The sequence below is a fragment of the Pagrus pagrus genome, assembly GCF_965226575.1.
Source record: "Pagrus pagrus genome assembly, chromosome: 18".
Lineage (NCBI taxonomy): Eukaryota > Metazoa > Chordata > Actinopteri > Spariformes > Sparidae > Pagrus > Pagrus pagrus.
The window spans coordinates 26,860,601-26,887,858 of NC_140202.1; the positions used below are offsets into that span (position 1 = coordinate 26,860,601).

General features: G+C 44.5%; 1 protein-coding gene across 2 annotated transcripts in view; it reads right to left on the reverse strand.

The window, feature by feature from the left end:
* Positions 1 to 4,228: 4,228 nt before the first annotated feature.
* The window catches only part of LOC311273540 (protein jagged-2-like), a 49,947-nt gene continuing 26,917 nt past the window's right edge, over positions 4,229 to 27,258 (reverse strand). Inside the window, exons 6-26 of one of the 2 annotated variants that reach the window (XM_084380640.1) lie at positions 22,610 to 22,740; positions 21,988 to 22,107; positions 21,759 to 21,872; positions 21,470 to 21,583; positions 19,801 to 19,914; positions 19,129 to 19,175; positions 18,358 to 18,531; positions 18,111 to 18,261; positions 17,707 to 17,871; positions 17,081 to 17,194; positions 16,205 to 16,318; positions 15,656 to 15,769; positions 15,397 to 15,513; positions 15,181 to 15,208; positions 12,671 to 12,756; positions 11,837 to 11,950; positions 11,510 to 11,625; positions 11,159 to 11,422; positions 10,306 to 10,437; positions 7,850 to 8,009; positions 4,229 to 7,740 (exon numbers count right to left, since the gene is read on the reverse strand). In XM_084380640.1, the coding sequence (XP_084236766.1) occupies positions 7,229 to 7,740; positions 7,850 to 8,009; positions 10,306 to 10,437; positions 11,159 to 11,422; positions 11,510 to 11,625; positions 11,837 to 11,950; positions 12,671 to 12,756; positions 15,181 to 15,208; positions 15,397 to 15,513; positions 15,656 to 15,769; positions 16,205 to 16,318; positions 17,081 to 17,194; positions 17,707 to 17,871; positions 18,111 to 18,261; positions 18,358 to 18,531; positions 19,129 to 19,175; positions 19,801 to 19,914; positions 21,470 to 21,583; positions 21,759 to 21,872; positions 21,988 to 22,107; positions 22,610 to 22,740 (3,001 nt within the window). In that variant the 3' untranslated portion in view covers positions 4,229 to 7,228. The remainder of the gene's footprint in view (positions 7,741 to 7,849; positions 8,010 to 10,305; positions 10,438 to 11,158; positions 11,423 to 11,509; positions 11,626 to 11,836; positions 11,951 to 12,670; positions 12,757 to 15,180; positions 15,209 to 15,396; positions 15,514 to 15,655; positions 15,770 to 16,204; positions 16,319 to 17,080; positions 17,195 to 17,706; positions 17,872 to 18,110; positions 18,262 to 18,357; positions 18,532 to 19,128; positions 19,176 to 19,800; positions 19,915 to 21,469; positions 21,584 to 21,758; positions 21,873 to 21,987; positions 22,108 to 22,609; positions 22,741 to 27,258) is intronic. The other variant, XM_084380641.1, reaches the window with a different exon arrangement.

Genomic DNA, 27,258 nt, shown 5'->3' on the forward strand with positions numbered 1-27,258 from the left:
CACTGTCAGTGGATCCATAATAAGCACCAGCCTGTGTTTACATGAAGTGTTCTGAGCAGCTGCTGGACGTGAGCTGGATACTGACACTCGCAGGGACCTGGTCCAGCACCTGCGGTTGTGGCAGCATTTCATCATCACTGGAGTGTGTGAGTATAAAGCACGCTGCTGGTGATCCAGTGAAAACAGGTGTGTGTGGAGGTTTGTGCGTATGTGTGTGTGTGTGTGTGTGTGTGGAAACAGGGTGTGTGTGAGAAGCAGGAGGAGGCTGGGGAAAGTCATTGAGCCTCCCGGCTTCATTATATCTGGGTCATTGTGTTTAGAAGCTCAGTGGCGCCAGAGCAGCAGGTCGGGGAATACCTCGGATTTTACTGTGATACTGCGACGAGACCGGCACTGCTCGGATACCTCAGTCACTTCAGTCACTTCAGCCAATCCACTGTATGTTTGAGCTGTAATTCTGAACATAGCTTGGGATTTATATGTAATTTGCAGCTGACAGTAAAATTTTGGTTGGTTGGTTGGTTTGTCAGCAGGATTACACAAAAACTACTGAACAGATTTCCACTGAACTTGTCAGGATGATGGGTCTTGGTCCAGAATAGACCCCATTAACTTCTGGTGCAGATCAGGATATCAGGATTTTTTTTTCCCCCACTTTCTATAACTTTATGTAATAGGGTGTTTTTCCACATTGTTGTTAATTTCTAAGGGAGTGATGAATGGATCTTGATGAAAAAAATAAGGCGTATTTAGGTGGCTGGTGTGAAGAGTGAATACAAAAGGGAAGTGTTGGGCCTTGGAGGAGGTATACGCTCTACCATAGTGTCACAATTACTGCTGTGACAACGCCGTGCTTATGGTTTCCTGCTTACAGATGTTGAAACGTCTTGCTATAGTTTCACAAATCAATAAGACGATTAAAGCTGGACAGGCTGGTCTACTTGGACCTGTGAGAAGATGTTCCTACCGTGCTCTGCGCTATGAATATGGTTCAAGTCTTCTGTTTCTGTTGAGATTGAGAAGCTTATAAAAACATTTTCACTTTGAACTTTTATCTATGAAACACGAGATGACATTTTCAGATTTCTCACACAGCAACCACAATGTTGACCTCAAAACAAACATTTGTCTCTGGGAGTGGACCTGTTTGATCCATCCATCCATTAAAGCGTCTCTGCTCTGGTGAACCAGACAACTCACCTGAGACGAGGCGGCTCCACTGCTCCTGCACACGCCTGGTGATGGTGGTATGGCAGCCGTCCATCTCCTCAGCAGATTATCTTTCCACACTGATTGTCCGTCTGGATGCAGAAGATGAGAGACCTTCGGTTAAACATCAAACTGAGCCTTCATCACGTCACCGTGGAGACCGCTTTGTGTTGATCGTTTAAATGACCCACGAGGACGAGCGTCAAATGGAGCGTGACACCACGATGTCACGAAGCTTTACACATAAGTTAGTGGATTTAGGATTCAAACATGCCGTTGTTGCCGTCCAGGTGTATGTGGACGGATCCGAATCCTGAACATTTATCTTTCTTTCTACACTATCATGTAAACTGATCTCTGGCAGGAAACTGATAGATTTACCTCTGTAGAGCAGTTTTGCATGAGGGAAATGATCAGAAAACTTCAAGTAACATCTGATTACTTCTAATTCTGAAAACCATTGAAGACTAGAGAAAGACTACAGCAGTAAATCATCAATAAAACCAGCTGCTGTAGTTGTGGGAACTCCACTCTGTCTTTAGTTTTCTGTTTTCTGTCTTTAGATTAGTGAGTATTAAAGTAGTATTGCATGGCTGTTGTTTACTGAAACCTGATCACCAATTACTGCCTGCAGATTGATTAAACAAGAGTTGATAAGTGCATTACAGTTCTACATTCACTCTACAGCCCTTAAATTTTGACTACATCATCATCCATAGATGAAAATATCAAATGTGAATTAAATTGTTCACAGACAGAGAAGTTTCCAAATTCAGCAGCCATTAAACATCAATGATGTGATGATGAAACTACTGAAAACTCACCAGCGTTCTCATTCAGCTCCTCTTCATCTCTGATATTCACTGGGATGTTCCTCACACATCCATTTTTGCTAAAATATCACTAAACAAGCTACTTCCTGAAATCTTCTAATGCTCATCACCTGGTTGTTGAGTGCTGCTGCCCATTGGCCGACCTGATGTCATGTGGCCTGAGGTGGCCAATAAGTGACCACCCATGAGTGAGCGACATCTAAGATGGCCAATGACTGACAATAAGCAGAATTTTTTTTTTAATGCTGCCTTCAAATGTAACTGATGTGGTTGTATTTCTGACGGCTGACATTTTCTTGTGTGGCCTGTCCTCTTCCAGGTCACCTCGGTGGAGTGGAGGCCGTGTGACACTACTCGGCGATGCCTCGGCCTGCTCAGTCGTCCTCCTGGATCCACTCTCCTCACATATATTTTATATAATTCACTTGTGTCAGATATTCTGTCAATGAAATCTGTAATCTGTGGTTTTGATGCTCTGTTCTGTACATGTGATATTGCATGTCTGTCCGTCCTGGACTCTTCTTCAGGTTTCTCACATCTTTTTTTTCCTCACTCAAGATGAGGGTCTGAGGACAGAGGATGTCGTTCCCTGTGCAGATTTAAAGCCCACAGAGGCGATGTGATTGTGATTGTGGGCTGTATTAATAAAATTGATTTGATTTGTGACAACAAATGATGAAGATGTTAAACTTTCCGGACCCAATATTATGTTCCTGCAGTAGAGGAGGCTGCAGGTTCAGGACTGCACCACCTACATCATTGGATGACAAACATAGTATTTATATTGTAAACACATACACTTGTTTTGTAAGGTTAATCTTTAAAACTATAGAAGTATGCACTTGAGGCAATGAGGAAATATTTCCTCGGGTCAGATGGTGAAAGACTACGATGCTGAAACTGCAGCCTACTGCACGTTACTCCCTCCTGTGGTTTCTGTCTATGATGAGGTTTATGAAGCGCATCTCCTCTATTGGAATAACACAGTGGAAGGACGTCTCATTCATGCTGGATTAATACTTGAGTTTGAAAGTTCATTTTTGACCTCAAAAACACAAAAATCTCATCACAAAGTCCATCCAGAAGCTGCTCTGGACTTCAGTTGCATCTTATGATCAGGAAAAAAAATGTGAATGCAAACTTTGTCTGATGATGAAGATCAGCGGATATCATTGAACAGCTTCTGAATGGACCTTGGACAATGGAAAAAGTGAACCTGTGGACCCGCAGCCTTCACTATAACCAGCTCCTGTAGGAATCTGGGATCATCTTACACGCTGCATTGTACGATGACACGCGATCCTAACGCCACCACCAGCCCGTCCTCCTTCTACAACACCATCATCTCTCCTTCTCCTTCATTGTACTTCTCTCCAAGTAGGTCAGCGATCGTACGCCGAACACGCATGCGACCCGAGCCGCCGCGGCCCCGCCATCCAGGATTCCAGACACGTTTCCCATTCTTCCCAAAACAACTGCCGGGTTAATGAACACACAGCACGGCACATAACGTCCCACCAAGCATTATGGATATCCAGCACAGCTGCTGGGAAGGCTTTCATGCAGAGCCGGCTAATGTTAATCATTTCCCACAGTGTCATTAAAGGGGCAGATGGAGGCACGCGGGAGGACTCACCTCATTGGCACGGCGCTAAATGAGGCGGGAGGCAGGAAGGTGGCTGATTGGCTACCAGGAGGATTTATAGAGTATTAAGACTTAATTTCCAAATTGATGAATTTCTGTCTCTTCTTCTTTTTATAATTTTGAAAGACTAAAAGTTATAATTTTTTTTTTTATTCAAACAGCAGTTTTTTCATTGTCAAAAGGGCTCATGTGAATTCTGACCCAATCCAGAGTCTCATTAATCAAAACCCAAAAGACATACCACTGAACACTCTGGACTATTTGGGGCTGAAAGGTTAAAAAAAAATTTTCAATAGATAATATTCATGAAGTTTTAACATTAAAGATAAAATCTGAATAAACAAATTCAAGAAAAAGTATGTTCAGTGTTTGTTTTTCGGCTCTGCTGTTGGTCAAATGTTACGCTGATGACGTTCTACTTAAAGCTTGAGGCTTCATATCGTTAACAAAGGAGGGCGGAGCCATTAGCAGCAACCAATAAAAACATCCAATTTCATAAACAACACAAACATAAAAAAGACAATACAAAGAAAACTTTGGTATAAAATACTTTAATAAATAATAGGATTGTTCTAAGAACAAACAAAAAAAAAAATTCCACTAACAAACCAAGACTTTTACCAAATTTTGTACAAAATAATTACAATGTTCTGCACATTCAGCCCCTCCTGTGGGACTCACACCATGTAAAGTTTACTGACAGAGTATGAATTTGGGTTTTACATGATTTGCATCAGCATTTTTTTTAAACAATAACATAAAATATTGAAAACATAATGTTCATCCACAAATAGTGACAATATCTGACTCTTTTTTTTTTTTTATTCTTTCACTACCACTGTGGAGGTAACGCTCAATGTTTCTCTTCTCCTGTGTGTTCTTAGTGCAGAAACAGACTCTTTACAAACACTGGACGACAACCACAACAACATCAACAACATTACAACTTGTTCCCTTCATTAGACCAGAATAGACACACGAGGAGAGGCGGGGCTGAACAGGGAAAACAATTCAGGATACACACTCATCCACTGCGAGTCCGTTCCCATTCAAACACACACCTTTTGATTCGACTGTGACGGGGGGGATCAGTGTTTTGCATCACGGCACTTGAGCAGAGGTGTGTGTTGGTGTGTGTGTGTGTGTGTTAAGGGGTTCGAGTGCCGTCATGAAAGCGCCTCCCGCAGCACAAGAAGGGTTTTCATTCTGCTGCCCTGCGCGGCATCTCCACTGTCAGCAGACAGTAAAATTATAGATTTATCACCGAAGTACGAGCAGGCTAAAGAGAGGCTGGCAACAGGGCTTTTAAGTTTGGACCCCTGTGACCCAGAAGTGTGTAGTGAAAATAGAAATCAGATGAACCAGCGAGTGTTCAAGATGCAGCATGGGAGTATTTTATTTCGTGCCATTTTGGAGTCCCTAATCAAGGACACATAAGAAGGTCTGATCCAAAATGTTTCTCTTGTCCATCGAAATCAAACACAGGATTTTTTTTATCTCCACTTGTGCACAACCCTCCAAAGACACAGCTAGCTTACTGGTAGCCGGCAGCTGCACCTCCAGACACTGATCCCGGGTGCATAAAGACGATTAACTGACTGATAGCGGAGATGTTGGGTGTATTTTGTTTTTCAGAGATCCTTTATTGATTTGTTTGGGAAGAGGGTTTCCTCGGGACAGATTCGATGAACCGAATCCTGTAACAAATTTAATTTCTATCTTTTGGTGCCGGTATTTTTGGTTGAACTCTGGAAACTTTATTTTTTGTGAATACCATTTGAACTTGTCTAACACTAACCTGCAAACATCAGCCAGGATAAAGGACAATGTAACATCTGTTAGGGTATAAAACCAATGAACTGTTGATCTTTGGCATGGCCGTCGGTGCTGAAAAATAATGTTTAGATTGAAAGTCAAAAGTAAAAATGAAATGAAATTTGGAGAAAGCAGAACATTTTTCAGTGGAGTTAAATCATGGTTCAGAACCAGGCTTACTAAAAACAAACATTGAAAGCGATGACATTTCGACTGCTTTTTAAAGGCTTGTCCCACATTATTTGAATTAGTGTAGAAGAGCTCTTCAAAACATAAAGAGCACATGGGGACTGAAATGAATAAAAATGAAATGGTTGGAGAAGGGTGACTACTGCAGGACTCGTTATTAAAAAGGTGAATCTCGCAGGCGGCCCTCAGAAACAAAATGTCCCTCTTCAAGCCTCCATTGAAATGAACAGGACCGCAACACAGGAGGTTCCTGTAGTTGTAGCAGTGGTTACCGAGCCGTATGAGCTCTCAGTCGGCACCGCTCGGATCCTGACAGCCTCTCACAACGACTGACAGGCCGAAACAAACAATCAGAACACATGAAGACGAACAATCATGATCTGTTTTCTGTTTAAACCGATGCTCACGATTCAGTGGGACCCTGGACACAGTCCGAAACATCTGTATAAAACATCTGTCAGAGTGTCAACAGACACTAATAAACGGAATGACATCATTAAAAAAAAAAAAAAAAAAAAACAACAACCACAAAAACTTATTCTTTAGAATAACTATGATACAAAGCATCACTTAAGTTACTAAATTCAAATATACACAGCCATTTTTGTCATATTTACATATGTACAGCGCAAAGAAAATAACCTTTACTGTGGTATGAAGAGTTGTTATCAGGACATCTTTCCCTTTATATGTATTTTAAATTCTGCATAAACTCTATAGGAGGAGAGAAAAGGAGAAAGAATCAGGGCTGAAGGCACTTTTCTACCAAAGCAAAATACTGAAAAATCATCGTGTAGATTCGCAGGAAGCAGTGACAATTATTTTGAAAGGGATATACGTAAGAACCTTTAAGCCTCAACACAAAATGGAAAAAAAAAGATGTTTATGAATGTAAACAAAAAAACGCTCATGCCAGGTATCATACAGTGGATTCTCTGTGCCAACGTTCAACGACTTAAATGTATATAAAATCTTTTTTTTTATTTTTTTTTTATGTTTTTCTTGTTTTATAAAAAGAAACATGATATGAAGACAGTGTAGAAAAGGCCCGCGGGTTTGGGCTAAGGCAGACAGGAACCGAATGCACCAAACAGTAGAAACATTGTTAACAGCTGCCAGCCGATGACGTTCAGTTAGATCTCCGAGGTCCAAAGAAAAAAAAAAAAAAGGGAAGCGTTAGTTCTGACGTGGCGACGCGGAGAAAAGCAACAGTCTGTAAACAGAAAAAAAAAATCAGGAGAGGTGAAAAGAAAAATTCTTCTTGAAAAGTGTGACGGTAAAAGTTTAAATCCAGAAAATCCAGAAGCTGTGATGTTTTATTTTCCATTCATTTTTTTTTGTTTTGTTTTTCTGCATTTTTTTTTTTGTTGGTTTTTGGTAAAATAAGCCTCCGTGCTGCTGCAGGCGAAGAAGAAGTTAAATAAAGTGTGACAAACAAAAAAATAGAAAATTAAAGCATCTGTAATCTTCACTTTTGGTGCTTTGTAAAGTCAGTGACGTTGAAGACATCGCAGTTTGTTTCTTCCTCCTCTCGTGTTCATACATAGTGGTCTTTAACGTCCTCGCTGAGCTTGGCGGGGTTCAGGTTTTTACACCGGTTGTCTTTGGGGCTGTACGCCGTCCGGTGCGGCGCCTTGACCGGACCGCTGCGCGACGTGCTGATGACCCCTCCCTTACCCATCATCCCCCTGTCCTGCGCCCCCGCTATGGAGCACTTCTGCGGCGGACACTTCTCCCCCATGCCCATCGCCCTCTCCTCGTCGTCCTCCTGCTCCGCCTCCTGCTCCCCTTCCTCCTCGCCCTCGGCCCCGTCGCACGTCCTGTCCGAGGGGCCCATCAGTTTCTTGCATTCGTACTGAATGTCTTTGTCGCGGTTGTCCTTGAGGGCGTTGCTCCGCAGCGGCTCCAGCTGGTTGTTGACCGTCGTGTCCTCGGATCGGGTCGCTCTCTCGCGCTCTTTCTTCCTCTTGCGGGTCCACCACACGCAGACGACGATGCAGAAGATCCAGAGGACGCTGAAGACGACGCACAGCACCGGGACCAGGTAACCTGAAGGAGGAAGAGGAGGAGTTAATCATTTGCTTATTTACCAAAACTGTAGGAACATGTCACCTATCGTCTCTGACAGCTATCAAGCTAAAGTAAGTTGTCGTCTTACCAACAGGCGGCGACTCCACCTGCGTCTCCACTTTAACCTCCACCACGGCCAGCATGACGGTGCTGTTGTGGCGTTTGGACAGCGCACTGATGATGGCGCTGGCCGCCTTCTGGATCTGTCCGCGGTCGCTGTCCTTCGACCGTCCGTCCTGCTCAAAGGACTGCACACATGGAGGGAGAGAGAGAGAGAGAGAGAGAGAAAGAGAGGAATCAGTTTGATTTGTTTCATCCTCATTACTTCATGGCCTTCAAATCTTGTGTATTAAATATACATAATCATAGTTTTTAAACAAAAAATTGTAAAAATTGTTGCAGTTATTTTTCTTAATGGTGCATAAATCTCTTTTTGTAGGAACTGTTAGGTTATATTAATGTAGCTGCCATAAAGGACCATTTATCAAAAAACCCAGAAGACAAACAAAACACAGCCGCCGTGACAACAATTAGTCGATGAATCGATTAGTAGATCGGAAGAAAATTAGTTGCGAAATATTTTGACAATAGAGTCACTGTTTATTTAATTTTTTAAGAGTAAATGTCAAACATTTGCATCTTAAATGTGAGAATTCGCTGCTTGTCTTTGTCATTTATGACAGTGAATGAAGAGTTTGGGGGGTTTTTGGACAAAAGAAGCAATTTGAGGACGTCTGGGAAAGTGCATTAAAGATTTTTTTACTTAACATTTAAACAACAATTAAAACAAGATTAATTTTCATTAAAGGGAACCAGAACGCTCCCTGAAGACCTCTGCAAACAAGCTAATGTTTGAGTGAAGAAGCTGACAGCACAGATTCAGTCGGTACAGTAGAGAAAAGAAAAAAAAAAGTCCCATTTGAGTCTCGCTGGAGGCGACGCAGGACAACAAAAAGAGAGAGAGAGAGAGAAAAAACCCACATTCATCCGTCAGAATAAAAGAGATTCTCAGCCTAACATCTGGCAGGCTGCGGACCCCCCCGCTGAGACCACAGAGGGTGGAGTTAATTGCCTAATAAGGTGCTGAGGGTGAGAGCGGGGGGGACGGGGGGGGATTAGCTGTGTGCTGTGCAGTTCAATTAGGACAAACAATAGAGAACAGGCCAGCTGTGCTCCCTGCTCGGCCGGGGACAAACACTCCTCTTTTCTTCTCCTCAGGAAATCAGCAGCTCATTCACACACCTCTAACCCCGCCCCCGAGGTGATTGACAGACCACATCACAGCGACACAAGGCTCAGAAATCCACCCTCAGGACTGTGAAATAATCAGGATATCACGGACGTATCGGGACGCCTCACTCTCCGGTGAACACAAACCGACCTCAGGTCGGAGGCCTCGCAGCAGAGCGGCCTGCCGATCCCTCTCAGGGTTTCACAAACACACCCGGCGACACGGAGGACCGGCCTCGCTGACATTATAAAGATTTCACCCTCACTCAGAAACGAGCGCTGACATTTCGCTGCAACACGAGTCGTCAGCGAGTGGGAGTGAGGCTTTTTTTTTTTTTTGTAATTTTCTTTATGAAAGCCTTGTTGTGGGGTTTGGGTGGATGTCAGGTTCGCCACTCCTTTTCCTGTATCTGTCGCTCTAAACAGGCCTGAAAACATCAGAGGAGCAGAAACTAATCCCCTCCATTAAGAGCTTAGAGCCCCGAAGTGACTGATTCCCCCGAGTATGGGTGGCCGAGAGAGAAAGAAGGAGGGAAGAGAGGAGACGGAAAGTAAGAGAGAGCAGGAAGAGGGGTGGAAAAGACAGTAAGGTTAAAGAGAAAGAGACATTACAGAAAGTAGAAGAAGAAGAAGAAGAGGGAGCGCAGAGACAAAGATCAGCAAGGTGCTCCGACAGAAAAGCTAAATCTCATCCAGATGTTGTTAAAAGCTTCAAACGCCTCTCCCTCTTCCTTTCTTTTCCCTTTCTTGTTTCTTTTTTTTTTAACTCAATGGGGAGAAACGGTTCAGATTTTAAACCGGATTCCTCTGGAAACGATCTGCAGTGACAAATTAAGTGTGATTTTAAAAAGAGGGGGAGCGAGGTGAGAGGGAGAGAAGGCAGCAGCGTCTAAATCTGGAGGTGTGTGTTAGTTTGTGTTCACCTGAAACACCTGCACCTCTTCTGCTTCTGTCTGCTGCTGCTGCATGTGATAAAACCGTTAGCTGCTAGCTTCTGTTGAGTACGAGGAAACTACTTCAGTACGTTTCAGGTATCTGTACTTTACTCGAGTATTTATTTGACTTTCCCTCCCTACATCTGAACACAAATATCTGAAATGTCTCGTCCAAAACAGGCTGATTTCAACGTATCGGTGCACGTCACGCACGGCCGACGCAGCGAGACGCAACAAAGACGTAAGAAACAGACAGAAAGGGGAGAAAAGGTGTGTTAGTGTCTCGTATCTGCAGTGACCTCAGCACCATTATCTCACCAATATAATACAGAGTGTGTGTGTGGACAGGTATATGTGTGTGTTTGTGTGTAATAATCACCATGGCGACCTCCACGGCGTCACTGTTGGAGTAGGACAGGTCGCAGAGGATGAGCAGCGCTCGCTCCTCGGCCAGCGTCTGAGTCACGGGGAGGTACCTCAGCTCGGAGCAGATGTTCTCTACAGTGGTGCCCTGTGACACACACACACACACACACACACACACAGACAGGACAGATTAGTATCTGCACTGCTGGCGAGGAACAATCAGCTTCTAATTCCTCCTCAGTCGGTTGCAGATGCAGCCAATCAGAGCGGCCCGGCCCAGCGGGGGACACGGTGGCTCAGATCTCAGATCTGTATCTGTGTCAGAGGAATAGATTCACTTCCATTCACAAAAGTTCAGTCAGAGCTGCCGCAGGGGGCCAGTTAAGGTTTAATGAGACGCTAGTAAACAACTAAAATACCATCTGGACCGACGGAGAGAAGACCGGAGCTTCAGAACACGTCGGCCACTTCAGCTGGAAGTTTATAGACTGAATTAAAAACTAAGAACCACACATGTTTTACTTGAGCACTGCAAAGTTTACACAGAACATCTCAGAGGTGCCTTGCTCAAAGGCGAAGTGGCAGCAGTGGTTCAGCGTGCAAGAAAGTATAAGTGAACCTGTTTATCGTCAGTTTTTGTAGACATTTTCATATTTTTGTGTATTAAATGAATGATGAATGATGTTAAACAGAGAGAATCAGAAGGAAAACTTGGTATTTTTGCTTAATAAATTACTTTAAACTTAGTTACTGTAGACTAATTTTGAATATGTTAAAGAAACAAGAACACTATCCATAAACACTAAATAAATTAAACTGTAACTGCTGATCGTTATCCACAGTGTTGATAGATTAACGCCCCTCACCTGTGGCACTTTGTCTTTCTTGAATATGAGCGTGATGCGAGCGCAGCTGTTGTCAAGGTAACCACTGTTGGGCTCACACTGGGTGTGCAGGGGCGTCGGGGGGTCCGGCGTCGAACACACACCCCACTGGTGGCAGGGCGGCGAGAAGCAGGTGAGGAACTGATGCTCCACGCACTCGTGACCTCCGGGGCAGGGCGGAGGGTTCGCGTCCGCAGGAGGAGGCAGAGCTTTGGGGAGGCGGCAGGGCCGACGACCGCACCTCACCTGGAGGAAGACGGAGTCGGTGAGTAACTGGATTTACTTACGACGACAACATTTTGGTAAAGTCACAGTGTTTCCTGCGAGGCTGACCTTGGAGCAGCGAACGTATCCGTTGACACACTGGCAGGCGTTGCACTCCTCCTCCCACCGGCTGCCGTGAGGAAACTGTAAGCCAGCGTGACGACACGACTTCCCGAGTCCGATGACTGGAGAGAATAAGAGAGTGGAGGACAAAAAGAAGTGGGTCAGGTGTCGATCTCACCATCTACTTCCTGCAGGAAATCCACCAAAACTCAGACAATCTCACACAAGAAGAGTCATCAAGGTCCCATATGAACAGCTCTTTTTGTTGTCTTCTCATCTGAATTGCCTAAATATTGATACACAATAAATGTTTAAAGGGACAGTTGCACTCACACTCTTGGCAGCGAGGTCCAGCGTGTCCCGGAGGACAAACGCAGCGGTAGCCGTTGATTTCGTCCGTGCAGGTCGAACCTTCGGCGCAAGGAGACGACTGACACTCATCGATGTCTGGAAGAAAATTTAAACACACAGAGAATTATTAACTCCTGAGTCCTGAAGGAAACCAGCTGTGCAGGAAATTCAAGATTATAATTATGATCTCAGAAAATACTGAGCGAGAGAGATGAACAGCAACGTCAGAAAAATGTGTTTATATCCCTCGTTATAAATAAAATGCTCCGGACTACGTCTTGTGCCTCTTATCTGCAGTCTTGAGTGATAAAATAAAGAGCTGCCGCACCTTTTCAGTAGCAGAACAATCTGTTTCTTCCATCTTAATTTATACATTTCACAGTCTAAGTCGTACTTGCATTGTTTTGGTTTCTCCTTCGAGTCTTTCTGAAGCTTAACTTCAGCTGAGAGGACCCTGAGCTCTGAGAGATCTGAATGTTACATTCAAGTATCTTCAATGACTGATGGAATCCAGACAATCGTTCTATAGGAGTTTGGTTCGAAACGCTTCAATTGGATAACACTCTGCTTCTGAAAAGGCTTTTCTGAAGAGATTTCTCCCAGAAGGCCGCGGGAGAGCGCACTGACCCGTCTGACGCACCTCAGCGCTGACCTCGGCTCAGCGCAGAGGGGAGAGGTTAAGACCGTCTTCCTAAAAGGCTTCCTAATCTGTCGCCCTGAAACAATCGGCTCACGCTCCCCCGCCGCGGCCTTTCACCTCTGACCCCCCGCCCACCTGACCCCTCCACACGCCCCCTCCGGTTCCCAGGGACTCACTGATGCGGCAGTCCGGTCCGGCGAATCCAGGGGCGCACTCGCAGCGAAACCAGTTCACACCGTCGACGCAGATGCCGCCGTTGTAGCTGCAGAAAGGAAAACAAGAAGATGCATGTGAAGCTGAATTCTTGGGAAACGCCCGCACGCCGAGTCCTTTCATCGGAAATCTGTCTCTGCTGATATATTTGATTCTGGCAGCAGATTATGGTTTCAGTTCATGTCAGTGCAAACCATCACACTGGCTTCTCCCGATAAAAAGTTAAAGTCAGTCACTCATTTACTGGATTCCTTAAAGGATCAGTTCACCCTGAAATGAAAATCCAGTCATTATCTACTGACCACGCCGGTGAAGTTTCATAGTTGTTACTGTGAGCAGATAACGACTGACTTTTCTTTTTTGAGTGAACTGTTCCTTTAAGCCAAAGTCCTGCAGAATTTCAGTAGAAATTAAAACCTTTAACCGCACGATGAAGAAATACAGTCGACTGTAGTAACTCCTTAAAAGGAGGATGTGCAATCGGTAATTTCCCCAAAGTTTCACGTGAAGATCAAACATCGCAAATGAATCAACAGAACTTCCTTTTTCTCAATGACTGCGATCTCATTTCACAATATGAGGAGATAAAAAAAGGAAGGTATTAAACATTCATGCCAGCTGCGTTTCTTCATCTCACTGGTACCATGACCACAGCAGGTCCTGACCAAGTCCATCTATCACCATGAAACTTCAAAGGTTTATTACTCACATTAAGACAATTATGTTTTGTATCACAAGTGTCTGAACTTGTATGTTTAAATATGAAATGAGGCATTAAATAGATTAAATGCGTACATTAACATACATTTCTAGAACAAAAGGTTTTTTACAGAGCGATATCTCTTTTTAACAATATACAAATTAGAAGAAAACAGTCAATTTTCACCATGTTTTTGGAAAACAAATGTTCGATATTTTAAATCAGGCTGTGAATGAGATATGAACAAACTCCTCTGTAAAACCCTTCAGAATATAGACAGGGATAAAGTGAGGTGTACGCTGCTGAAGTACAGATTTACGGCTCAGACTATGAAGAAAAAATTGAGAAAACATCCTTTAAAAAACTGTCTGATCTGAAGTAAAACACCTAAATGTGTATTTCTAACATTTCCTTTCCACTAGTCTGACAGAAAACACGTCATGGAGGCAAAATAACTACAAATCTCAATTAAACCAGTGCATTAAAAATGTGTTTTCAAGCCTTTAAGTGTTCTTCACTAATCACCAGCAAACCAAAACTTTGTCTCATTTTCTGCAGAGCTTCAGACAAACTCTCAGACTTTTTCCCCCCACAGAGTTTCCAGAGACTCTGAGTGTCAGCAGGCTGAAGCTGATCCCTGATCAATGTCCAGACTTCATATGTAAATCCCTGCTGACCACATACTGAGCCCCCCGACCCCCCTAACACCTCCACTTCTCACAGCTACCCCCAGGTCGAGGCCAGTGAATGGTGAGAGGGGGCGTCTCTTCACACACTCCTGCCCCCCTCTCCCTTCCAAGACCAAAACCACCACTAATCCACCTGTCAGTCATTGTAGGGGAAGGTGAGGAGGAGAGAATGGGGGAGGAAGAGGGAGGCTTTTGTCCGCGGTGGCGTCTCTGATCCAGAGAAGCTGTCAGGAGTCTGTGATTTCTCTTTACTTGTGTGTTTTTCTGCTAATTTTGTCGATAAAATGCCAAAAAAAGGCATCACAACTTCCTAAAACTTAAGTTTATGTCTTGTGTTGTCTGATGAACAGTCCAAAACCCAGACAAAAAATAAAAAAACACATGGAAAAGAGGTATGCACACAAGAAAACAGTGATTCAGACACTCAAACACACACAGTATAGTCAGAATTTCAGACTACCCCACTCACGCCTCAGCTTCCACTGATTTAATCAGAAAATCCGGAGCATAAAATTAGATTTGCGTGATCAGAGAAAGGTGAGAGCCGTTGTGAAACCCTGTAGCTGCTCCAACTCTCCGTTTCATTTTCTCAAACAGAAACAAAGCACCTGAGGTGGTTGGAGTTTCTCCAGTGAAGGTGAGGATCAAAGTTGCCGCGCTTGGCGCTGAAAAAGAGTCGCTAGAATTTAGGGCTGCAGTCCAGACCACCTAAGTCGGATTAATTTCCAAGATCAAGTGAAGTCAAGTTTAACTAAGAATTGGATGTCAGAGAAAATTAAGTCATCTTCAACAGCAGAACAGCCAATAAAAACAGCTGTGTGTGCAAGTGCAGAGAGAAGCAGTAGAAGAGGTGAAGATCCGTGTGCAGCACCAACAGGGCAATAAGAGGTTTGACACCAGAAACATGTGAAATCCCAAAAACAGTTCAAATGATCCAATCACAGGCAAACAATCAAAAAAATAAAACTTTTTTTAAAAACCTTTCTCCACAGCCATGAGAACAATCAACCAGTCGCAGCAACAAAGGAGAAAAACTTGCATTTATGCTGAAAATGTTCAGCATGATAATGAAAAGAAGTCTTACCAGGGATGTGGATTGCAGTCATCGACATCTGCAAGAGAGAAACGAAGGACAGAATCAGTAACTTTCACATTTCAATCCCGCTGTGTCGGATCAAAGTCCTTCATTCAAACCCAACTTTAATGGAAACTGTGCCAAATTCTCAACGCTCACACGACTCTTTCCCATCTATCATCCATCCTTCATAACATAACATGACATGTGCTAACAGTGACGTACTCTGTGCACAGGTGGGTCCCTCCCAGCCGTCCTTGCAGATGCAGGTGAAGGCGTCTCCTCCTCCGACACACGTCCCTCCATTCTCACACGGACCCGAGTCACATGTGCTGTTCTTGGCTATAAAACAAAAAAATCCTTTAAATGTGAGAGCTGCTCCTCAGCCTGCGATCACAGCCGCAACGACTTAACATCAAATTGTATCGTTACACAATCGATCCAGGGCCATAACAGCTTAATTAGAGTGCGGCGAGTGCCTGACCTGTGTTGCAGGTGCTGCCACCCCAGCCCGAGGGGCAGCTACACAGGAAGGAGTCTCCGTGGTCGTAACACGTCCCTCCATTACTGCAGGTAGAGGAGTCGCACTGGCTCTCACCTGAACAGAAAAAAAAAACAGATTTTTTTCAAGCATTTGACTCCATGCCAGGGTTCAGAAGCGATTAATTCAGCTCCAAAGCTCAGTTCAGAGACGCCGTCAGAGGGTGAAACAAGCCTGCACAGCAGCCAGTGAAGGCATCGTGCCTCAGAAGGAAGATTAAGAGGCTGAGGTAGTTACAGAATATAAGACCTGACATGTAGGAGAACATGGAAACTGAAGACAATGGTGCCATTCATAACAGCTGCATGAGCTCCACTTGAATTTTCACTCTAACTAACCTAACTCAAAATAATCCCTTCGTTTCTATTAACATTAAATTGAATAATGCATTTTCAATTGCAATTCATCTTATGACCAGTCATGGGGCTGGAACACACGGATATTTCCTGATTTTCTCGTTACAATCTCTGACACAGATGCATGTTATCTTACGTGAGTGGCAGGTCTTTCCCTTCCAGTTGTCGACACAGTTGCAATAGAAGTCGTTAAGCAGGTCGACACATTGGCCTCCGTTCTGACAGGGGTTTCTGTTGCACTCATTCACATCTGGAACAAAATCAAACAATAAGTCCGTGCAGTTATTTGAGTTATTGAAAAGTTTTCTTGACCTCAGCTACAGTGGTTAAATTTCAACTTGTTATTAGGATGTCGTTAAATGTTATGAGGACAGTTTGACGACAGGGGATAAGTACTGAGGTGGTTTAGGGAGTTTAACTCGTTTATAAAGTGAGCTAACGGCTAACTACAGCTAGCTGGCGTAAGTTAATTTAGCGATGCCAAACCAAGCAAGAAAAAATGTGTTATTTCCTGTCTTCAAACTGTTCTCCATTGGTCAGAGTGCTCTTATCAAATGTTTCATATAGATCACAAGTGTATAGACATATTTGGAGTTTGAGTGGTTGATGTTTATTCAACCATTCAACCAATTTGTTCTGCTTTTGCATGACTTTTAGTAATTATGCAATATAACTAATCGTGTCATCTGCAAATGTGCACACAGACAACGCAAATTGTATTGATTTGCTGGCATATGCTGCTCACAAAACATATCTAGAGTCAGTCAGCTGGCTAAGTTGCCACATTTTTCTGATTGCTTTGATCACCAAAAGAAATCCTCCATTGTTTTGTCTTCTAGAGATTCTCAGACCACTCATCATTCCTTTGTTACTGTAAGATATGTGACTCACAGGCAGCATGACTTATTAAGGCTCTTCCCTAAACTTGTAACTTGTGCTGTTGCTCACATCGATCCCGAAAACCCAGTTGTTTCAGACACTCACACCCACACAATTACACACTCATACTTACCAACATCGCACAGACTGCCCTCCCAGCCGTTTGGGCAGAAACACTGGAAGGAGTTGATGCCGTCAATGCAAGTGCCTCCGTTCTTACAGGGCGATGACGCGCAGTCATTAATGTCTGCAGGAAGAGGGAGGAGACATTTTTACACATGTTTAGCTATTTACTACATTTTATTGTTAGTCATTCACTTCTCAAAAAGCATAAAATGCAAAAAATGTCAAATAATTTCAAATGTTTGCCAAGTTTTGATTGATATGTTGTGGCTCAGTTTGATAAGCTGGTGCCCATAAAAACCATATTTCAGAGGAAATCAGACAACTTTGCTCCCTGCTCCTATCAAATTTTGAGAATGAAAGAAAATCAGTGAACTTGTTTGATTTTTAGAAACATCCTGTGAGAGCACAAAACCAAAAAACCACAAACTAATCGGATGTGAAGGAAGACCTTTCACTGCGGATGTTTCCCTCCGGATTTCCTTTTTGTCCTGTTTTTTCCCTCCACTGTAATCCAAACTAAGGTTGACGATTAGTGAAACTGGAGTCTGAATTACCGTAAGAATCATGTGGTTCCCCGTGAGGGTAAGTGATGATAAATATAGTCTGTGTGTTGTGTGTCTAATAATGACTCACTCTCGTGGCAGTAGGTGCCAGTGAATCCCGGCTCGCAGGAGCAGCTGAAGTTCCCGGCAGGCAGGCTGATGCAGCGTCCGTGGGGGCCGCACACATTGGACGAGATGTGCCACACCCGCTTTTGGGTGTCATTGGTTGCCACGGCAACGGTGCAGCTGTCAATCACTTGGGGTGACAGAAGTGAGAGAGGGGAGATGATGCAATGCAATGCAGAAAGTTGGGATGGAAAATACAAGGAGCTTTTAACTGGTTATGAAACAGTCTGGATTTGATACTGATGCCTCTATATGACTATAAAGAAGCTGATGTTTTGTCTGGTGATACAGCACTAAAACAAAGTTTACCAGAATTAGTTCAAATGTCTTGAAATCAGAGTTTCAAGGATTCTCCAGGTGCTGTGTTACCTTGACACTGGTTGGTCTTGCAGTGGTCCTTGAGCTCTGAACAGGTCTTTCCTTCATAATCGTCTGGGCAGCTGCAGTAAAAATCTCCCATCCGGCTGTGGCACTGGGCCTTATTATGACATGGATTCGGGCTACACGGGTCATTCTGCACCTAAGGATGGAAAACAGGGAGGTGGAGGTGTGTTCTCACCAACAAGTGTTCACACAGTTTTTACAGTTTATTTTACCAGCTGGATCCAGTCCTCACCTCACAGGTTGTACCAGCGAAGCCGTGCGGGCATTCGCACATGAAGCCGTCCAGCAGGGCGTGGCAGCGGCCACCGTTCCGACATGGACTGCTGGCACAGCGGTTCCTCTGAACCTCACAGTGCCGACCCACGAATCCTGCCTGGCAAACACACTGGTAGCCTCTGGCCACCTCCTGGAACAAAACCCAGAAGTTATCAAAAACTCTGCTCTCGTATTTCATGATGATCAAAGTGGCAGAGCTTCCTGTTTATTTTTCAGAGAAAATAAGATAAAACTTCCTGGTTTTGTTCGAGCACTCAGCAGCACACGCAAATCCCCAAACATGCTCCCAGTTCAAAGGCCCTTTATCGACTATGTTGAGTTTCAGAACATCAACACTGAGCTGGGCAGATATTCAGAGATGTCGGGAGCCACAGCAACATCATGTAGACGTAACTGGAGTTCAACCAACAGGCCGAGAAGGTTCACGCTCATACAACAATTACAACTGTTTTAATGTTTTTGTAACGCTTTCTTAAAATCTTACTGACAGTACTTTTATTTTGTAATCGCTCACTCAAATTGAGGATGGGAAGGGTTTTCCCAGCATTACAAGTTGGTAACCAATGTTTCAAAACCATATTACCCTTGAGCAAATCCTTTTATGTTCTGACAGGTACTTTGATCACCAATAAAACTGTTCCAACTCCATCACTACGTCATAGCGTATTAAAAATAAATCCAACAAAGACTTCTGTGTTTCTCAAAGCTATAATTATGTCACATTTACCTTGCAGGTGCCTCCGTTCTGACACTGACCATGGCAACTGTTCACATCTGAGAAGCAAACAAACAGAAAACATCAGCTCTGAGCCTGACAAATCAGGAAGTGGAACATGCAGCTGCTACAGAGAAGTGGAAGATACAACCGAAGGGAAGTGACTCATGCCTAGATGAAATGTTAGGTGCAGATTCGGACGTGCAGTAAGAGGATGCAATGAAACCACTACTACTACTTAAGACAAGCCGGGGAAAGTCAGTTTTAGTGTTATAGTTTAGGAGAATTAGGCCAAGGTGTGGCAGGTACAAACAACCATGAGAGTCAAGAGAAAGTAGAGTGAATAGAGAGCCGAAGTCCAGACCCCTCAGCGAGCCAGCCTCCGAACCACGAGCATCTTCATCTGTCATCGTTCTTTTTGTAAAGCCAAAACATGTTGCTGCTGTTTTCTGCTTATATTGTCGATAAACGAGAATTTACGACTGTGTTTCATAGTAAAACTGTCGTAACAATTGTAGTATTCGAATATAACTTTCCCCAGGAACATGTTTTAACCTTTCAGAACGACTGATAAACAGGCCAGTGGAACAGAAGCTGGCTGGCAAAGAGGACCTGAGGGTCTGACAGTGCTACAGGTAGGTGGAAAGAGGCTAAAGGCTAATGATTAGCTGGATTGATACTAACTGATGTCACAGTTCTGGCCCACCCATCCACGAAAGCAGGCACAGTGATATCCACCAATCAAGTTTTTGCAAGAATAAGCATTGTTGCAAGGCTTCTCCGCACACTCATTAACGTCTGCAAAAATGGAGACGAGAGACACAGAGAGGATGAATGAGAGAGTCGAGAAGCTGCTCCGAAGCCCCATCACCAAGCGTAGCTTCATGACGCACAACACAATAAGATAACGTCAAGGACTGGAGGTCCTCCAGCTGTTTCCTGACTGAATCTCCTTTCAGACGTCTGTAATGTTGCTGTGTTTATCCACATGTTTATGTCCACAGGTAGCCGGTTTCACTTTGTCAGATTTTACAGTGTAATGGAGACATGACAGCAGAAAGTGAAGGCATCAGGGTGCCAGCTGAATGGATTCATTGATTCATTGTCCTGGGAGATTTCGAGCCCAGTGGCCGACAGACAAAAATCGATGAAACCGACTTCCTCAAAATTCCCAAGTAAAGTGGACTGATAACTTAAAGTCGACTAAATCTAAATAATCGACTCAATAACATTGTGCAATCGATATTTACTTCATAATCATCAAGTCAAAACAAAAAACGTGTTCATTGCGAGTTTGACTGCAGCGTGCGGCGCAGCGTTTTCTGGTAATGTGATTCAGTTTGGTTACTCGGTACCACGTAGTAAAAAACTTTAATGGCTTTTATGTGTAAACGACTCGGGTCTTTTTCAAACACGTTAAATTGCCAGAACATTTACAGGCTGAAGTTTATGTCTGACAGGGTTTTATTTCTTCCACAGCTTTCCATCGCCGCTCTGCTTGATCCTCGCCCCCCCACCTCCCCGCAGGGTTAATGTCTCTCTATTGCATTCCCCGAAGGCCAACCTGCGGCATTCCAAGTGGTCAGTTTCAGAGGCAGCTAACGCCGCCCCTGTCGCGCCGCCTCGCTCACTATAAACCGACACAGTGCATTAATACTACTCCCAGGAGGTAAGCGGCACCTGTTGGCCTGCTGAAACCAAACACTGCCAACCCCTTCCCAAAAACCCAACCTCCCTGACTGCCCCTCCCTCTTCATCTCGCTCCCTCCAGGTACCACCCCGCTCCCAGAAAGGGGAAGCGATCTGAGAATAACAGAATCCATAACCCTCCCCGGGCATGTTTACAGGTTATAAAGTGTTTCCTGGCTGAAGGCGAAGGTGGTGAGGGCTCTGCTATGCCGGGGCGCCGCCTCACCGTAGCGTACATACTCGCCTGTTACGCCCAGTCTGGAGCCAAAGATAACCCCCCGGCAGAGTATATGTGGTCCCAAGGCTGGCAGTTGCCAGGCGGGAGGTTATTTTTAGCTTTACTCAAGTCACCTGGCTCGAGTTGCAGATGATACACAGCGAGTGTTCTCCGTTATACACAAACACACACACTCAGTAGAAATTAGCGGCCCTCCCGCAGTAACACTACGAGCTGTAACTCTGCAGAATCCTGAATTCGTACGCCGGGCGACACACACAGAAACACACCGGCTTCATCACAGCAAAATATCATCCAACATGCACCGAGGGTTTAAAACATACAGACATTTAAAACACATTTTCCCTCCAAAAATCAGTTATATTGAACATCAGATACATGACTGAGCCTATTCAAAGTGTGATGGCATCATTCAGTGAGACGTACCTATCTGGCAGGTCTTGCCCGTCCACTGTGGAGGACAGAGGCATTCGAAGCCGTTCTCCATGTCGATGCAGGTTCCCCCCTGAGCACACGGGCTGGACGCACATTCATCTGTGTCTGAAATGAAAACGAGAGAAAACTCTTGACATTAGCTTCGACTGGTGACATCGAGTTCGGTGTCCATTCAGCTACTTCTGAAGGTAACCAGCTGGTCCTCCTTAAGCCCGATTGTTCAGCTGTGAATGCTGCTACATTAGCCTGTAGGGTATGAACATATAAAGTGAACTGTCACCTTTAGCACAGGTCGGCCCGGACCAGCCCGCCGGACAGTGACACTCGAAGCCTGATGGGACTTCGTGGCACGTCCCTCCGTTGGCACAGGGGTTGGACACACAGGCGTGTTCAGCTAGAGAGAAAAACGAGGCAAAAAGTCGGATTAAAGATAAATGTTCCTTCAGTTTTATCTAAATCCTTTGAGCAGTTGCTCCGGACTCTCGTCTGTGGCGCATTCAGAGACTCACCGATCTCACAGTTCTTGCCGGAGTAGCCGTCTGGACAGGCGCAGTTGTACTCGTCCGGCTCCGTGTTCATGCACGTCCCTCCGTTCTTGCAGGGCTTGTTGGTGCCACAGTAGTTCAGATCTGCACAGCAAAATACACTGATGTGACCTACAGTACTCTGAGTGGGTCCATGTGAAACACAGTTAACAAATGTTGTCTAAAATACAACAGACAAACACAATAACTAGTTGTTAGGCTTTATTTTTGATTGTGGGTTAGCAGGAGCACAATGTAAGAACAAATTTACGGAAAATGTAATTCCTACTTCAGTTTCCTGCATCTTGAACAATCATACTGTGTCCTCATGGGACTTGTGTGGTGCAAGACGGTCAAGCTTTAAAGGACTATACCGTGTGATTTCAGCCCAGAGAGTGGGAATCAAAAATACTTCACAATAACTGTTGAATGTTTTGCAGCAGAGACTTTAGGAATCCTGGAAAATAAACTGAAGACATCACTTTCTAATCTGGCTCTTAATGACACTTTAGAGTCCGGTAGCCTTTGACTTTCCATTTCTAGACGTCCAAAAGTCCAGTTTTTGAAAACATAATAAGACATGAAAACATGATTTAGTTCCTCTGACCTTTGTCACACAGCAGACCTCCCCAGTTCTTCTCACAGGTGCACTGCCAGGGCTCGCTGCAGGTACCGTGAACACAGCCGGGGTACGGCAGGCACTCGTCACAGAGCGGACCCTGCCAGCCGTAGTTACACCTGCAACACACAGCGCAGAGGAGTGTGAGTTTTTATACTGACTTCCTTATTCCTTCCCACTCTTTGTCTTTTTTTCCCCCACATTTCTTTGAAACTTTCCTCGACTTTCCTATCTTCACCCTCTTATCTTTTGCCCTTCTCCACTTCCTTCCTTTCTTCTCTTCCTTCTTGATGTGATCTGAAATCCCCGACTAAAGATAGAAACAAGTATTTTCCCCCCGAAGGCAAAACTAGACTATAATCTTCTTCATTGTTTGCTGCTTTAAGTCTTTTTTTTTTTTTTTTTTACCAAAACATGGTCTGTCACTTGTAATGGAGTCATTACAAGTAATTAAACATGAATGCTTGTGGCACCGCTGATAATGAAACACACACACTGAACAGAGGGTTCATCGGGTTTAACGGTGGCTGAGCAGATTTTTCGGTGAAATAAGTGCCTCTTATTTCACAAGCACACTCGCGAGCGTGTTCTTATTTACAGCTCCGGCCTGAGGGAATATCAGGCGCACAGATGCACTTATTAAAGCTGAGGGAGTCGGCCATGAAACACAGCGATAGTTACGTAGTGATAACAAACAAGAAATTTAATACTTTTACAATGTGTGAAAACACAGAGGAGCACTTGACGTCGGGCAGCGTGCCAGCTTAACGTCCCCTGGTAAACATGAAGAACGCTGGAGGAGCCAAGAAAAAGGGAAGAGGCTTTTTAACCGTTTCAGCTCGTGCAAAGAGACGACGGTGAGTAGAAGTGATCAGCAGAGCTGCAGCTGAACGTCTTCGTCAGGGCGAATGACTCCTAATCTGAGGACACACGGCGGCGGAGGACACTCCTCAGCGATGAATGTGTGCATGTGTGTGCATGTTTCCTATCATGCTGCATACGACATGTGCAAACATTCATGTTGATTTATCTTTTATTACTGCAAACACTGTTTCAAAAGGTTGTTTTCTTAAATCAAATCTACCAATCCAGTGAGAGCATATCAACATGTTCGTGATAGAAACATTTAGATAGGACATTTTTTCCCTTTTTACTTTAAATACAGCTGCAGCTAACGACTATTTTCCTTAACGACCAACCAAAAGACATAAAGCAGCAAATCCTCACACTGGAGAAGATGTATTTTAATCTCCTAATGTTCCCAGCATGATTAGTAGGGTGAAGGGATGTTTAGCACTCAGTCACAGAGGAAAATGACTTTTTGCAGTTGCATGTGTTGCGTGTCTCCTCTCAGCCTCTTCCCGTGTCGTGAGCTTGGTCGAGGTCAAACTTGGAATGAGCGGCGGGTTTGTGGAACGAGGGTTAGTCGTCTCGAAGGGGAGGCCGGCGGAGGGTTAGCTAATCTGTTGGTTTATGGCAGCACTCTGTTATTCCAAGGCCAGTGGTAACCTTGCCCCACCTGTCCTGTCACTTCTCCCCGCCTGTGCTATTTTTAGGGAGCAAACCCACCAGCACCACCTCCACCCTCCCTCCACTCCGGCTCACAAACACTTCAAAATGGATGCCGACCATACGCTTCTCCTACCAGCAGTGATATACTGCTGTGTGGTCAGCTGTAACGTGCTGTAGTAACTGGGTAGCTGAGGACAGTGACAGACTGGAGGCTCCATGCTGGTGGGGCTGAGTCCTTTTTTAGGAATCAGCCTGTGTCAGTCTGTGGCACTGAAAGCTGTCAGATACCAAAGGTTGGCATGAAGTGTCTGATACGATTTGTCGTCTTGTTAAATTAATCTTTGATCAGTTCCTGGTTTAATTCAAGATTTTACCAGTTTTAGACGAGAAAGAAGTTTTAAAAGTTTTGTAACCTGTGCAGAAAGCCAGGTGTTGAGCTGTGCATTGAGCTAAATGCTAACATGCTCACAGTGAAGGTGCTCCTCATATTTAGCATTATATACTTAACATGTTCACCATCTTAGCCTGCATGCTAACATTTGCTAATTTGCTAACCTCTTGAGGAGCTGCCATTTTTTGTTTCCAGACGAACAGTCTGATCTCTGCCAGTAGTTCCTCAAAGGGTGCCGACTGGTTCAACGCCTGCATGTTTAGCCACAAGTGCATAACTTGAAGCCAGGCACGATGGATTTCCCCCACGAGGTACGAGGGAAATATCCTTAGTTGTACAGCCAAAGCACAGATTGATAGATCGGTTTTAGCGATCTAAGTTTTTACATATCTTTCACCAAGCTTTCTGCATGGATCACAGTTTTGATATCCTCAGGACACTCTGTCAACAGCTTTAATCATGTGGGCAAATGTGAGGAATGAGTTTGTGGTCAGATTTATATGATTGGGAACCTTTTGAACGCCTTGAATCATGATTGATCATCAAAGATACCAGGACCAGATTCTGGTTGTGTTAAAACATGCACAAGTCGCGATTCATGCACAATTTGGGAGCTAAAATGCCTTCAACTGCAGGCACCGCCGTAACTTTAATCTGATCCTGCCCTGTGACTGCAGCTCAGTTATGTGCATGTGTGTGTGTGACAGTGCTGCGTATTGTTTACTACAGTGTGTGGTGCTGTCCGGCACTGCGGTCAGGCAGCGGTGCCCTGCACACTGTCAGCCGTGCAGCAGCGGTGGCAGCGTGGACAGTCTGTCTGGCTGCAGTGTGGGAGAGCGGGGAAATGGTTTTGGGCAGCCACAGGCCAAGGGTGGCATTACCCACAAGCCCCGTCGCCGAGCTGCTGCCGTCCCATCAATGGAAGGGGCCGCAGGGGCCAGCCGGAGCCGAAAATATCCAGCCTGCCCACAACCCCCGCCTGCTCCCGCTGCTGCTGCTGCTGCCCCCTCAGACAAACCACACCCAGAGGACGGGACGGTGGGCAGGGGTAGAGGTAGAGGGGGCTGTGTGTGTGTGTGTGTGTGTGTGTGTGTGTGTGTGTGTGTGTGTGTGTGTGTGTGTGTGTGTGTGTGTGTGTGGGACAGCTGAATTATTTACAGGCAAGCCTCGCGCCCAAATCCAGTGGACGGACTTAGCCCGCTGTTGCCTAGCTACATGTTTAGTAGTGTCACATGAGGGAGCGTAGGTTGTGAATGCGCTGTGTGTAAGAAACAAGATACCAAACACACATTTTTAGTTTTCCTCTGCCAGCCTTTTCCTGTTTCTCTCTTTCTTCTTCTCGCTGCTTCTCTCTGTGGTTAACCCTTCGCTCGCCCATTGTTTCCTCCAGTTTATTCAGATTCACCCTGATTTGTTTATTAACTGTTTGGCTGTATTGCTCATGACTTATGTTTAAAGTTTTGTCCATCATTTCTTTGAGCTCGGGCGCTTTTTATAAACCACTTTCTCGCCTTTTCACAGCAACATCACAGACGAGGCCAAGGTGGCCTCATTTTTGACAACCTCAATCAATCAATCAATCAATCAATCAAACATCGGGATTAAGAAGACGGAAATGGATCAGAGACTGATGCAAACCAGTTGCAACAGTTATAATAAGAGTTATATCCATTTGCCGTCCTTAAAAGAAAATTCAGCCAAATAGTTGGAGATAAAAAACAAAAAATAAGTGAGCACCTGAAATATAATAATCCCACACTGAACATGAACACAGTAGGAGCTGGGAGCTGCTGGTGGCTCGCTAGTTAGCGTGCTAACTTCATTAGATGTCTTTGACATAACTTCAAAACTCATTTCTTCACGTTCTGCTGATCATTTCAGCTGATTTTTGAACGTTTTAAGCTAAAACTGTTACTTGTTGCACCTTTTAGTCAAGATTTTACCAGTTTTAGAGTTTAAAAGTTCAACATTTGAGAACTTTGGCTTCTTCAGTTGATTAAAAAACATGAAGTAAAAGTAGGTTTCATGTCACGTGGTGAAATGCACAGTCTCTGTGAGGGCTGTGCTTTGAGCTAAATGCTACTGATTCCATGCTAAAATGCTCAGTGTGAAAGGCTGAGGCTGATGGGAAACACATCCATCCACCCATCGATTATCCAGAACTATTTATCCTGTGCAGCGCCATGGGGGGGCCGTCCACCCTGGCCTCAGCATCGGGATAAACTTGCCCTCTTGTGCGATATGTTGTTATTATGTGGTCGTCATATATCTTGGTGCTAACTGGCCTCTGATGTAGCGTTTTTTAATGTGTTCGTGTTGATTCATGTCCCTTTAAATCAACAACAAAAACGCTTTTATTCTCCGTGTAACCATGTTTGTGTTGGATGAATGTTATCCAGCATCTTTCTCTTTTCACAGCAGTGTGTGTGTGTGTGTGTGTGTGTGTGTGTGTGTGCCCTGATTGTGATGAAGCTCCAGATCACATGTTGAGGCACATTCCAGGGTGTTCCTCTCTCTTCCAATCCTGCGGCCATTTCCAATGAGAAATATCAGCTCGGATTTCTTTTTCTTTTTTTTTTTACGAGATCTTTACTAAATCAAACCTGCGTCAGTATCAAACCCTCATCTCCCCCCGTCCTCCTCCACCTCTCCTCCCGTTTCCAAATACTTGCCACTGCATGTGTGTGTGTGTGTGTGTGTGTGTGTGTTTGGCTTTTTAAAGCTCTCGTGCTCC